General features: G+C 41.8%; 1 protein-coding gene across 2 annotated transcripts in view; it reads left to right on the top strand.

Annotated features, from left to right (window-relative positions):
* The window catches only part of LOC137438659 (PR domain zinc finger protein 15), a 179814-nt gene that overhangs the window by 120799 nt on the left and 44944 nt on the right, over positions 1-14071 (top strand). For both annotated transcript variants that reach the window (XM_068133897.2, XM_078767164.1), the window contains exons 13-14: positions 2054-2221; positions 5796-5890. In XM_068133897.2, the coding sequence (XP_067989998.1) occupies positions 2054-2221; positions 5796-5890 (263 nt within the window). The remainder of the gene's footprint in view (positions 1-2053; positions 2222-5795; positions 5891-14071) is intronic.

Genomic DNA, 14071 nt, shown 5'->3' with positions numbered 1-14071 from the left:
CGCCATGCCCAAATAAGGAGACAAGCCCGTGGGATTACCATACAAGGTCACGAAACAGAGCACGGGGGGGGGGGGGGGGAGGGCGGTACCAAAACCGAGGAGGGCGTGTCAGACCCACGCTGAAGGTTTGGACAGAAGGGTGCGACGATCGCTGGGACAAGCGACACCAGAGATACGGCAGATGAGTCCAGGTGCGTAAGAGGGCGTGTCAGTCCCGCGCTGGAGAGAAGTGAGAGGAAGGGAATACGAGCTGAGCTACGTGGAGAGGTACACGACAAAGAAAGGGTCCAAGAGAAAGCAGAGGAACTTTTACGAACGAGTTGCAAAGAGATACGGCAGATGAGTCCAGCCCCGTTTCAACCAGCCGCGTGAAGCCCTGACGGGGCAGCGAGTGACCCTGCCGGCGTGCGCTGTAAAGCCGAATACCAGGAGCTGCCGGCGTGCGCTGAAAAGCGGAATACAAGGAGCTGCCGGCTCCCTGCTTCCCGCCCGGAGTGGACCTGCTCGCTGTGCCCTGTGATCCCACCTGCTCATCCTTTCCAGCCATTATGGCTGCAAGTTCCCCATTTGCGTACGTGAGTTTGTTTTGTTCGTGCTGTCCTGGGTAGTAACTAAGTCTGTATAAGCTAGTAATTTTCACTGTGTCACCTGCGTTTTCATGTCCGCTGTAAATACCCTTGACTGCTCTTTTTGCTTATGTGTGTAAATAATAATAAACCCCGTTACTCTTCTGTACGTCTTCTTCTCCTTCCTCTTTGCATTCGTCGTCGTAGTCTTTTCCTCATTGAATATCTGTGGCGCGATACGGCCAACGTTTGGGTGAATCGGGTTTAGTCGGGGAACAACTGTTCGGTCGCGGAGCCTCCGCTCGGCAAACATACCATCCTTAACAGCGTACCGTAACAATATAATCAGTTAATCTTTGCATCATGATAAACACACTTGTACCAAATTTGACTTAGATCCCTTCAGCCATTCTTAAGTTATCGTGGCAACAAAAACCTGTCACGGACGGACAGCCAGACGGTCAAACCAAAAACATAATGCCTCGTGACTTCGTCAGCGGAGGCATAGAAAAACCTTCGAGTCCAAATGTGTTAAATTACATTTCACCAAATACATTGTTAAGTTTGTGGGGAGAGGAGAAAAGGGCAGTAGTTGGATTTTCGGCCCAAGGTGCTGTGTATATTTGCATTTCGTTTTAGTACTTCTTATAATCTAATGAGTGTGTGTTTAAGGTAGGGCATAAATGTAAATGTTCCCCACAAAGGAAATCTGAGGTTGTGCTCATAGTGATAGCTAGGTCGATCAAGGTGTCTCATCTCATGTTCTCCTTTGGAAAACCAGGTGGGGCAAGGCGGTGCAAGAGAGAATATATCAAGTTTCCTCCCCCCATGATATGGAACCATAAATGGGTGATTTATCCTTTAATAGGGTGTTTGTCTTGTTCTCTCTTGCTAATTATTGTGGGTTATCATTCTGTCCTTGTTTAATAAATTATGTATTTATTTATTTTGGAACTGTTTACGCCAATGGCCTCGTGTTGCCGCCATTTTGGCGTGCAAACATTCGGGCTCATTTGGGCTCCCTGAAGAGTTAAATGATTGTAACTTTATTTTATAAACAGTGCAGGAATAGCCTGCCGGTTCACAGTCCTGTGGCAACTGCTCAATGCAGATGTGAGGAAAAGTTGTAGTTCGGCCAGTGTTGGACTCTCGTCTCCAGTGTTCAGGGATGGCCGACAGGTATGGTTGAATCCTTTTCTGAGATGACCGTCCACATGACAATTTTTTACTAAATAAATTTCACTACATATGTTTCACCAAATATATTTCACTAAAATAAACACTTCTAAATAATACATATATTTTCTACATAAAAGAGCAAAAAATATATCGTCGTATGTAATGTTACATCAAGGAGAGATATGGTACACTCCCTCCCCTCCCCCCCCCCCCCCTACCCCGCACTCCTTTCCTCCTCTGTGATTGTGTGTATTCATCTGAAATATTCCTTACCAATTGTGATGTCATCTCCTTTATCTTGTTCGCAGATGGACGGACATTCCAGTGCAATATTTGTTTGAAGTTCTTCTCTACTGGAAGCAACTTGTCTAAGCACTGCAAGAAGCATGGCGAGCGGCACTTCGGTTGCGATGCCTGTGGGAAAAAATTCTACCGGAAAGACGTGTTACTTGAGCACTTGCGCAGACATATGCAACGTGAGCAGGATTTTTTAAAGTCCAAGCCCTTGTTGGCCAATCTACACATTTTGTACTAAAACAGCAGTCTTTTTGTACCTTTTCCCTTACCCCACATCTCCCACCCATCTTCCCTCCCTTCCCTTTCACCTTATTTCTTCCTACTCCCAACCCGCTTCCCCTTTTTTATCCCTCATCTTCCTAAGTTACCGAATCAATTTTATCTCGTATTATTCTCTCTCCCTTTCCTTTTATCAAGTTACCTCCTTCTCCATCCTTACCCCAAACCTGCACTTTTTTGTGTATGTAATATAGAAATGCTCCAATTCCAGATTCATAAGATTCTAATGTGGTTTAAAAATACTGTCCTCTCTCTCGATACCAGCAATGTCATTGCATTGAAGGGCACTCCATTATGCAAGTTGGATACTAAGTTTACTGTCCCACCCACAGTCGGATCCTGACGCCGAGCGTCTGGCATTCAGCCCGTTGCCTATGGATGGATGTCAGATATGTGGATTGTGGTGTTCAACTATTGTCAGTGAAGTGACGGAACGGGTTGATTGCTGGATGCCGGAATGACGTGTACATCCATAGAGGCCTTGCCTAGTGTTAGACTTACTGCCGTAATGATGTCCCAGCGGAAAGAGCGTGACAACGACGGATGGACGGAGAAATCTGGATACTTTAACATATAGAAGACAAACGTTGTATAGAAAGATCTGGGAAGAAGGAGTGATCCCTGAATATTTGACAATGTGCCCTTGTTCAAGGTGAAGCAAGGCCCTTTATTGTGTTTTTCTTAGAGAAGTTAAACTAATTGAGGAGCCATTGAAAGTTTTTGAAAAGTTGGTTGAAAGATGATTAAGAAAAGCAGTAAATATAGACAACAAGCAGTGTGGGGTTTTTTTTGCCAGAAAGATAAACAACAGAAGCTATTTTTATTTTGAAGGAATGCCAAGATCAATATTTGGCAAAGAAAATGAAACTACCATGGTTTCATTGACCTGGATAAAGCATGTGATCGAGTGCCAAGAGCAGTTGTTGAACAGGCTCTCAGAAGGCAGCTTGTGTCAGAAGAAATGGTTGTCAAGGGAATGTGTAGAAAACCAAGAACTATGGTAAAGACCAACTTGGGACAGACGGAAAAGGAAAGATTGCACCAGGAAACACTTTTAAGTCCTTTCCTGTTTGTAATAATGATGGAAGAATGAAAGGTTGCAATTCGACTAATTATTGAATGATGAAAGTGAAAAAGAAGCAAAAGAGATGTTTCAAAAGAAAGTGAACGATTGCCTTGGTCGGTGTGCGGAAAAGGAGATGAAAGGGACTCGATTCAATCAATGTAGGCCGTGTTATATGTGGTGTCACAAGAGGTGCAGTGGTATCGCTGGAAATTTGGGAACTATAGCTGGGACGTTTCGCATTTAAACGATGTGCTTATCAATCATTTCAAGAAAAAGATGAAGAGCAAAATGAACGAAGGTACTAAAAGTTGTTTAAAATGGTCTTGAGCTTAGAATTTGATTTACAAAAGATCAAAAGTTTATTTTACCTTGGAGATTTGATAGAAATATCAGGAGGAGAATTATTGACCATTAGATGAAGAGCCTGGTGTTGGCTTAGCGGTTAGGGTGCCAACTTGGAATCCTAGGATCCTGGGTTCGAATCCCGGTCGATCGCTGAATTAACGCTAGGGGGTTGATTCAGCCTGTCATCCTTCCGAGGTCGGAAAATTGAGTACCAGCTTGCTGGGATGAATGATCCCGGTGTGTACCCCGGTTTAGAATAGGTACACCGTATCCCTGCGCATCGTAAGAGGCGACCAAGGGTTGGCGTCAGGAAGGGCATCCGGCCATAAAAACATTGCCTCAAACAGGGAACCATGATTGTCATGGGGCCCGCGAGGCTAACCCCCGCTCTAGCGGGGAAAATGGCCTTAAAACGATCATTCATTCATATATTAGATGAAGAACAAAGTCAGCCTTTAATAAGTGGAGATAATTAGGTGATATTGTGAATCAACGAAGCATTCCATTATGTGTCAACGTTGGTTTATAAAGCCTGTATCAGACCTGTATTGATTGTGGGGAAGCGAAAAGTTGTCACTGCGGATCAAAGATGCAAGAATAATGGAAAGAACAGAGATGAGAGTGATATGATGGATGAATGGATTGCCTCTGAAAGAAAGAGCGCAGAAATCAGGAAGATGTTAAAAATCAATGCAAGTGAGGAATAACTTGGGGAGAAAAGACTTCGTTGGTACAGTATTGTCATGTGCAATGAAGGTCAAACATGAAGCTGTTTAGAAAGCATGAAAGTTCGTGCTAGAAGGAAGGAAGCAGAGCGGACGTCCAAAAATATTTGGATTGAAAATGTCAAAAAGACATGGAAATGTTTGGGTTTGCACAAATGTGACGCAATGGATAGATCCATATGGAGGAATGCCATAATTTGGCTAACCCTGTGAAAAAAGCGGAAAATGGTCATGAAAGTTTTTTTTGTTGTTTTTTTTTGGGTGCTCATTGTCGTCGCCTTCATCGTCCAATGTATCTTTCTTAATAGTCGGCCTTTGAAGCAGCACCATAACCACCGAACCGTCCGTTCCCCCTCCAGACGATCAATTGAGAGAGAATGTCCATACAAGGCTTTCATCCACAGCTCAATGGAAAACTGTTCTCCCCTCTGGGCTGGTGCTCCTGCCTCACACATAGCTCGTCTTCACGCTGTTGAAACCAAAGCTTTCAGAATCTTTGGAATCTCCCGCGATGAAGCTGATTCCGAGGACCTTTCACTCACTCACCGCAGGCAGGTAGGTGGTCTTTCAATCTTCTACCGACTCCTCTCCGGCCTAGCTCCCCCAGCTCTATCTGTGCTCTGTCCCTCAAATATTCCTACAGGTCGCACAAGATCTGCCAGTAACCCTCTTCTGGTGAAATTGCCAAAATCTAGGCTCTCTGCTCACCTTCACTCCTTCATTCCTCTTTACTCCCACCTCTGGAACAAACTCCCTCACTCTCTTCAATCCCACTCCTCCCTCCAGGTCTTTAAAACAGCTGTTCACCACCATCTCTTATCTTCCCCCATCCAAAACCTTGATCTCTTCTACCCCCGTTAATTCACCCCCAGATCCACCTTTTTTGAAATACTGACTTCTTTCCTCGAAGTCCTAGCAGTGTCCATGTGTTTTATACCTCTCCCAATACCCCCACCCCCCGTCCCATGCCTCCTCCCCTCAAGCCCTCTGCCTCCCACTATTCTTCCGATGTCCCTGTTCTCTGCTGTTGTACTTGTGTGCTTCCCTCTCTCTCCCCATCTTGTCTCCCGCTCCCTTTATTGTATGTTTTGTGTGTCCGTTTTTTTTGTGATTGATGCTAGCTCTCACACGATCCTCGATCTTGTAAAAAAAAAAAAAAATCACATGGGTGTAAAATCAATAATTGAAGTGGTTTTAAGTTTATTTATATTGCCACATTAAAAGCGGTAAATAAAAATGCGTTTCCTGACGCCTTTTAGGCACTAACCATGTGCATATGTTATGCGACGTCCAGTCACCTGTTGTGACCTTAGTCTTGCCCACTGGTATTCTGCACAGGAGCCAAGCGCTGGGTCAAGGAAGATGGAGAGGTTGAAGGGACGCCAAGGGGAAAATATCGTAAAGAGCCGTCACCCTGTCCAGTTTGTGGAAAGGTGGGTTACCATTCTTACAACACCCCAACATCACGTCATTTTGTACACCGCTCCTTTCCTATTTCATCTCCAGGTGCTGCATGACGTCATTGCCGGACCGAAGGGGGCTCCGCAATGACGCACGCTGAAAGGGAATACTAAGTTTTCACTCTGGTTGTTTGTTTTCTTGTTTTCTTGCTTATCTGGGTGATATTTCAGCCATCCTTTGAGCAAGGAAGCTGAAATTTCGGCACAATAGTGAATTAGTGCTTTCACAAAAATGATATTTTTTGTTTTTTGATTAATCAATTAATTGACGAGTTACTTCATTATTATCGATTAATTAAGTACTGATTTATTTCCTTTCTCATCTCGGCAATATCTGAGGAACCTTTAGAGCTAAGAAGCTCATATTTGGACAGGAAAATGACCAAGTGATGTGGCTATAAAGGATATTTTGATTTAGTGATTAATCAATTAATCGATTAATTATTTAATTATTCAATGAATGACTTGGTTCATTTTTTAAAAATTACAGAGTTGGATGAAACGGTGGTGGTTTAGGTATTCTAGCAGCCAATTAATTAATAATTTAATTATTTTACCATTATTATTTATTTATTTTCATTATTAATCACTTATTCATTTTCTTTCTCATCTGGGCAATATCTCAGGCACCTTTTGAGCTAAGAAGCTGATATTTGGTGGACATGACAGTGACCAAGTGATTTGGCTGTAAAGGGTATTTTTTTGATTTATCGATTAATTTATTGAATTAATCAACTAATCGATTAATTATTTAATTATTCAATTAATGACTGGATGAATTTTAAAAAAAGAATTACAGGTTTGGATGAAACGGTTGTGGTTTAGGTATTCTAGTAGCCAATTGATTAGTAATTTAATTATTTTACCATTGTTATTTATTTATTTTCATTATTAATCACTTATTTATTTTCTTTCTCATCTGGGCAATATCTCAGGCACTTTTTGAGATTGGAAGCTGATATTTGGACACGACAATGACCAACTGATTTGGCTGTAAAGGGTATTTTTTATTTATTGATTAATAAATTTATAGATTTATTATTTATTGATTAATAAATGAATTATTTTTTGATTAATGGCTTATTGAATTAAATTTCATAAAGTTACAGCTTCGGATGAAACACTGGTGGTTGAGGTATGCTATTAGCCAGTTGATTAAGTTTTTTTTTTGCGATCATCATTTGTTTTTTTTTTGTTGTTTTTTTTGTATACATAATTGAGGCTCGTGAAAGAGCTAACATTTATCACACAAACAAATCAAACAGAAAAAGAACCAAAGTATATAAAAAGGGGAGCGGTAGACAAGATGGGGAGAGAAGGGCGAAGCACATAAACACAACATTTGTGAGGGACATCGGAAATGTGTGGGAGGGAGAGGGCTTGGGGGGAGGTGGCGTCGTGGGAAGGGGGGGGGGGTGGGAGAAGTATAAACACAAGGACACCAAGGACTTCCAGGAAATAAGTTGGTATTTCAAAAAATGGAGGGGGAGGGGTGAGGGATGGGAGGGTGAGGGATGGGAGGGTGAGTGATGGGAGGGTGAGGGGGTGGGCAGGGGGAGGGAGGGGGCGGGGGGAGGGAGGGGGGGTGGGAGGGGGCGGGGGAGGGATGGGAGGGGGGAGGGGTGAGAGGGAGGGGGAGGGGGGGAGGCGGAAGGGGGGAGGGGGAGAAGGGAGGGGGAGGGGAGAAGGGGTAGGGTGGAGGGGGGAGGGAGGACGGAGGGGGAAGGGAGGAGGAGGAGGAGGAGGACGGACGGGGGAGGGGGAATGGGGAGGGCCAGTCAACAATGACGTTGCAGTTCTCATGGTCGGAGAGCAGCACAACAATCGCGACATCGTCCTGCATCTTCGAAAGAGCACGAAGCGGATTTTGGAGATTCACCGATCCTGTGACCCACGTCCTCCAGTACCGGCGTTGCCGGGCGGGGGAAGGGAGACCCGCACATTCCCAACCCGTACATTCGCCCTCTTGACTCAAGCTCGTATTCGATTCGTATTCGAAATCGAAAGGGGAAATCCTTCGTATTCGAATTCGTAAACACGAAATATGAATTAAAATTTAATTCATATCGCACAAAATCGACACAAAACACGGTCGCATAAAGGTGAAAAAACGCAATGGCTTTTCGCTCTGAATTACGTGCAAACGTGTGACGTGTGACGGGATGGAACATCACGTGATCGCTCTGAGCGAATCAGCGAGCTGCTCGCACTGGCTGAGATTAGCGGGTACCTCGCTGAAATGCGCTGAGGTAAATATGAATAAAAAATATGGATCTCGTCAAATATTGTTTCGGCCATGTTCGCCCCAGGCTCAATGGCCATGTCTATGCCAAATATCAAGCACGTGAGCCTCTCCGTTTCAGAGTCTATCGGTAACATTACACACACACACACAAACTGTGTTTTACATATATATAGATAATATGTATATATGAGAGCTATTTTAGAAGTACCAGTCCTATCAATCGTTAAGCCAAGACTCGTCATTATTTTTCTGCATCATGATGTATTACATGGATTTTTAATGCCTTCAAGTGTGTACATGGAAAGGTTTATGAAACCTTGTGTCTCTAAAATGCTAAACATACTAATAAGCTATGGTACAGTCACGTGAAAAAGTACGTACACCCCATGTAAAGTTTTGACTTTTTCAACATACAGCTATTTGATCTTCATTACAACAATATTGATAGATAAAGGTGATATAATATAACAAATATCATGAAACATTTACATTTTGTAGGCCATTGTATAATTTAAATAAACATAAATGCAAATTTCGCATGTGGAAAAAGTATGTACACCCTTGGCTCTAATAGGTGGTATTGCCCCCTTTGGCAGAAACAACCTCAAGTAGGCATTTCTTATAACTGTCTACCAGTCTCTGACATTGACTGGGACAAATTTTTGCCCACTCCTCCATGCAGAATTCTTTCAGCTGTGCGATGTTTGAGGGGTTTCTTGCATGCACAGCTCGTTTCAAATCCCTCCCCACAACATCTCGATGGGATTTAGATCCGGGCTTTGACTTGGCCATTCCAGAACCCTCTATTTCTTTCTTTTCAGCCATTCATTGGTGGATTTACTGGTATGTTTAGGGTCATTGTCATGTTGCAAGGTCCACCTTCGGTTGAGCTTCAACTTTCCGACAGATGGCCTCACATTATTCTCAAGGACCCTCTGGTACAATGAAGAATTCATAGTGGATTCTATGATGGTGAGCTGCCCAGGCCCTGATGCAGCAAACCATAATATTTCCACCACCATGCTTTACAGTTGGTATCAGGTTCTTGTGGTCAAATGCTGTCTTTGGTTTTCGCCAAACATGTCTTCTGGGACTGTGGCCAAATAGCTCTACCTTTGACTCATCTGTCCAGAGCACATTGTTCCAGAAGTGCTGGTCTTTACCGAGGTGTTCATTGGCTAACTTTAGTCTTGCCCTGATGTTCTTTCTGGACAGCAAAGGTTTCCTCGTGGCACACCTCCCATGTATATCAAATTTGTGCAGCCTCTTTCTAATGGTAGACTCATGCACTTTGACATCAACAGTGGCAAGAGCTACCTGTAGGTCCCGTGATGACATTCTGGGGTTCTTAGAGACTTCTTTCAGCATCTTGCGGTCTGCTCTCGGGCTGAACTTGCTGGGGTGGCCTGGCCTGAACAAGTTGGCAGTTGTTTGGAATCTTCTCCACTTGTAGATGATCTTCCGGACAGTCGAATGATTGATTTCAAATTGTTTGGAGATCTTTTTAAATCAGTTCCCAGACTCGTAGGCATCTAAAACCTTCTTTCTGAAGGCCTCAGAGAGCTCTTTTGATCTCGGCATGGTGACGCCGCACACTTCAACAACAAATGGCTAACCAAACTAAATGTCTGAGGTTTAAATAAGACAGGTTCCTCCAAGATCCTCTCTAACAATGTTCTAATCATTTGCACCTGAGCTGGTGCACCTGATTCTAATTATAGGTATTTGAAGCAGTGATAAATGTATAGGGTGTACTTACTTTTTCCACATGCGAAATTTGCATTTATGTTTATTTAAATTATACAATGGACAACAAAATGTAAATGTTTCATGATATTTGTTATATTATATCACCTTTATCTATCAATATTGTTGAAATGAAGATCAAATAGCTGTATGTTGAAATATGTTGAAAAAGTCAAAATTTTACATGGGGTGTACTTACTTTTTCACATGACTGTATATTGTCACATCCGTAGCTCGTTAACACCAGCCTTGGAAGGATGAACCGAACCAGCCTAAACTCCCGAGGCGACCTCCCGATAATGGCAGTTATTGCGCGCGCGAGATGGAAGAGACTCGAAGCGTGTAACTTCATGAAAACACGGGTTTTATCCGAAATCCAACCAAAAACACGACAATGAAAAAGTAACAATAATGATTTATAATAAAATGAGGCACGGAATGAAAATCGAGAAAATAAGGCTGATGTAAAATGCTATGTTGAGGATATTCCTCATACATGGACACAAAAACGCACACAGGGAGAGGTAAGAAAATAAAATTCACGGTCCCGCACACTAAACTGGCCCCAAAATGGATCCTGTGGTAAGGTCGGCGGCAGTCAAAGCCCAGAGCCACCAGGCAGAAAACCGGGCGAAATGGCGGCAATGCCACGCTTCAAAAGTGCCCGGTATCGAGGCGGGTGGCAAGCATGGCCCTCGTTCCCTTCTTCTCCGTCCACTGCTTTGCACTCCTTCGGCGTGAGAAAGGAAAGAAATCCTCCTTTTTGGGGAAGGAAGAAAAACGTCCTGCCGCAAACATAACTGTGACAACGAGCCTCCTAGGTCGCACCGCCAACGCACTCTCCTCGGAAGCAAAAAAAACCCAGCCTCTTCTCCAGGAAGAACCAACTGCGCTCTCTCTCTCACCAAACCAATCGAGAAGCTTCTCTTTCAGTCAGAACCAATCGCGAAGCTGCTTCATTGAGCTCATCCACGTCATCCGGCCGCGTCACTTGGGAAGCGTGGCCTGCCGGCCCTGTTCTCCCGCCCACCGTGCCATGGTCGCTCCACCTCTCCTGGGCGGGTCTTCACTGTATCTTGCCCATGGAGCGTGATTAGCTTGGCCGGCTGCCATTTTGCTTGACCGGCGGTATAGGAAAAAATGTTAGGGATGGCCACTGTCATGGAAGTGTGTTTGGGACTCAAGACTCCAATGACCAGAAACAGGTTTGCAAAAGATCCAGACTTTATTCCAATCCTAGTTCACTTGTTTTAATATAATAGGTACTATAATACTATAACGAATCTGGTAATTCAAGTCGTTGGTTCCTCTTCGTTCGCTGGTGATCTCCTGGCGCTGTTTCTCGTTGGTACTCGTGCGTTCCGTCGGGCAGAGCTTCTGATGACAAGTGCTCCCGACTCAAAGTTTGTCCTCGTTTATATCGGCACTCTCGAATTAATCCTCTGTGCGCTAACTGTTAATCCTCCGTGCGCTGAAGCTCCTTGGTCATCCATAATCGCCCTACTGGCACCAACTCGCTCCCCTCCTGCTGTGAGTTCCATTTACCTCACAATAGGAGGGTGCTCTAGCCCGGGGCTGTAATAGAGGTGGACAACGGACTCCCAGCTTTGACAGAGCGAGATACATTCCTGACATTCTTACGACCACCTGCTCGTGCCTGCTTCGTTACCAGTTCCAACGATCAATGAGTTACATTTCCACACCACCGAGGGTTTCACGCGAACAGGGGGTGTTAACCTTAAACCCTACTACTAACAAGTACAGATACATTCAAAGTACACCGCCCCCATGCCAAATAATTAAATATCCTACAGCGCGGCATTGCCAGGGCGCCTCCGGCGCCCGGCAATACCGCAGTGCAACTCATAGAGGCTGCATTGGGAGGGAGAGGTGTACACTAATTGATTGATTAATTGTATAATTACAATCAATAAAAGATTATCACAAAATATTTTCTTAATCAATTGGCTAATAGCATAACTAAACCACTAGTGCTTCATCCGAAGATGTATATTTTAGAAATTTAATTTTAAAAGTCTTTGATAAAAAATTAAATAATTAATTGATTAATCAATAAATAATAAATCGATTAAATGATTAATCAATAAATCAAAAATATCCTTGATAGCCACATCACTTGGTCACTCATGTCCAAATATTAGCTTCCGAGCTCAAAAGGTGCCTGAGATATTGGCCAAATGAGAAAGAAAATAAATAAATGATTAATAATGAAAATAAATAAATAATAATCATAAAAAAATAAAATTATTAATCAATTCGGTCAGAGAACACATAAACCACCACCATTTCATCAGAATCTGTAACTTCAAAAAAAAAAATTACTCATTAATCGAATAATTAAATAATTAATCGATTAATTGATTGATTGATTAATTAATAAATCAAAAATAGCCTTTGCATCAAATCACCTGGTCATTGGCATGTCCAAATATCAGCTTCCTAACTCAAAAGGTGCCTGAGTTAATGGTCAGAAGAGAAAGGAAATTTGATTAATTCAATAAGTACCGGTACTTAATTAATCGTTAATAATTAAATAACTCCACAATTAATTGATTATTCAAAAAACAAAAAATGCCGTTTTTGAAAAAGGACTTGCTCACTATTGTGCCGAAATTTCAGCTTTCTAGCTCAAAGGATGGCTGAGATATCGCCCGGACAAACAAACAAACAAGAAAACAAGAAAACAACCAAGAAAGAAAACAAGTACACATACATTCAAAGTACACCGCCCCCATGCCAAATAATTAAATATCCTACAGCGCGGCATTGACGGGGCGCCCGGCAATACCGCAGTGCAGCTCATAGAGGCTGCATTGGGAGGGAGAGATGTACATCTAATTGATTGATTAATTGTATAATTAAAATCAATAAAAGATTATCACAAAATATTTTCTTAATCAATTGGCTAATACCATAACAAAACCACTTGTGCTTCATCCGAAGATGTATCTTTTAGAAATTTAATCAAATAAGTCATTAATAAAAAATTAAATAATTAATTGATTAATCAATAAGTAATTCATCGATTAATCAATAAATAATGAATCGATGAAATGATTAATCAATTAATCAAAAATATCCTTGATAGCCACATCACTTGGTCACTGTCATGTCCAAATATTAGCTTCCCAGCTCAAAAGGTGCCTGAGATATTGGCCAAATGAGAAAGAAAATAAATAAATGATTAATAATGAAAATAAATAAATAATAATCATTAAAAAATTAAAAGTATCAATCAATTCGGTCACAGAACACATAAACCACCACCATTTCATCAGAATCTGTAACTGGGGGGGGGAATTATTTTTTTTAGTAATTAATCGAATAATTAAATAATTAATCGATACATTGATTAATTGATTAATCAATAAATCAAAAATATCCTTGGTAGCCACATCACCTGGTCACTCATGTCCAAATATTAGCTTCTGAGCTCAAAAGGTGCCTGAGATATTGGCCAAATGAGAAAGAAGATAAATAAATGATTAATAATGAAAATAAATAAATAATAATCATAAAAAAATTAAATTATTAATCAATTCGGTCAGAGAACACATAAACCACCACCATTTCATCAGAATCTGTAACTTAAAAAAAAAAAATTGTTTTGTCATTAATCAAAGAATTAAATAATTAATCGGTTAATTGATTAATTAATAAATCAAAAATAGACTTTGCAGCCAAATCACCTGGTCATTGGCATGTCCAAATATCAGCTTCCTAACTCAAAAGGTGCCTGAGTTAATGGTCAGAAGAGAAATGAAATTTAATTAATTAAATAAGTACTTAATTAATCGCTAATAATTAAATAACTCATCAATTAATTGATTAATCAAAAAACAAAAAAATACCGTTTTTGACAAAGGACTTGCTCACTATTGTGCCGAAATTTCAGATTCCTAGCTCAAAGGATGGCTGAGATATCGCCCGGACAAACAAACAAACAAACAAACAAGAAAGAAAGAAAGCAAGAAAACAAACAAACAGAGTGAAAACTGAGTACTCCCTTTCAGCATGCGTCACTGCCGAGCCCCCTTTGGTGTCCAGCAATGACGATTTGCAATGCCTGGAGATGGCATAAGAAAGGTGCGGTGTACAATTAACACGTCATCATCTCTCGTATGGTGAACATTGAAACACAA

This window comes from Myxine glutinosa, chromosome 1 (assembly GCF_964187855.1).
Source record: "Myxine glutinosa chromosome 1, kmMyxGlut1.1, whole genome shotgun sequence".
Classification (NCBI taxonomy): Eukaryota; Metazoa; Chordata; class Myxini; order Myxiniformes; family Myxinidae; genus Myxine; species Myxine glutinosa.
Note: the sequence above shows the minus strand (reverse complement) of the source record. Positions and strands in the feature narration are given on the sequence as shown.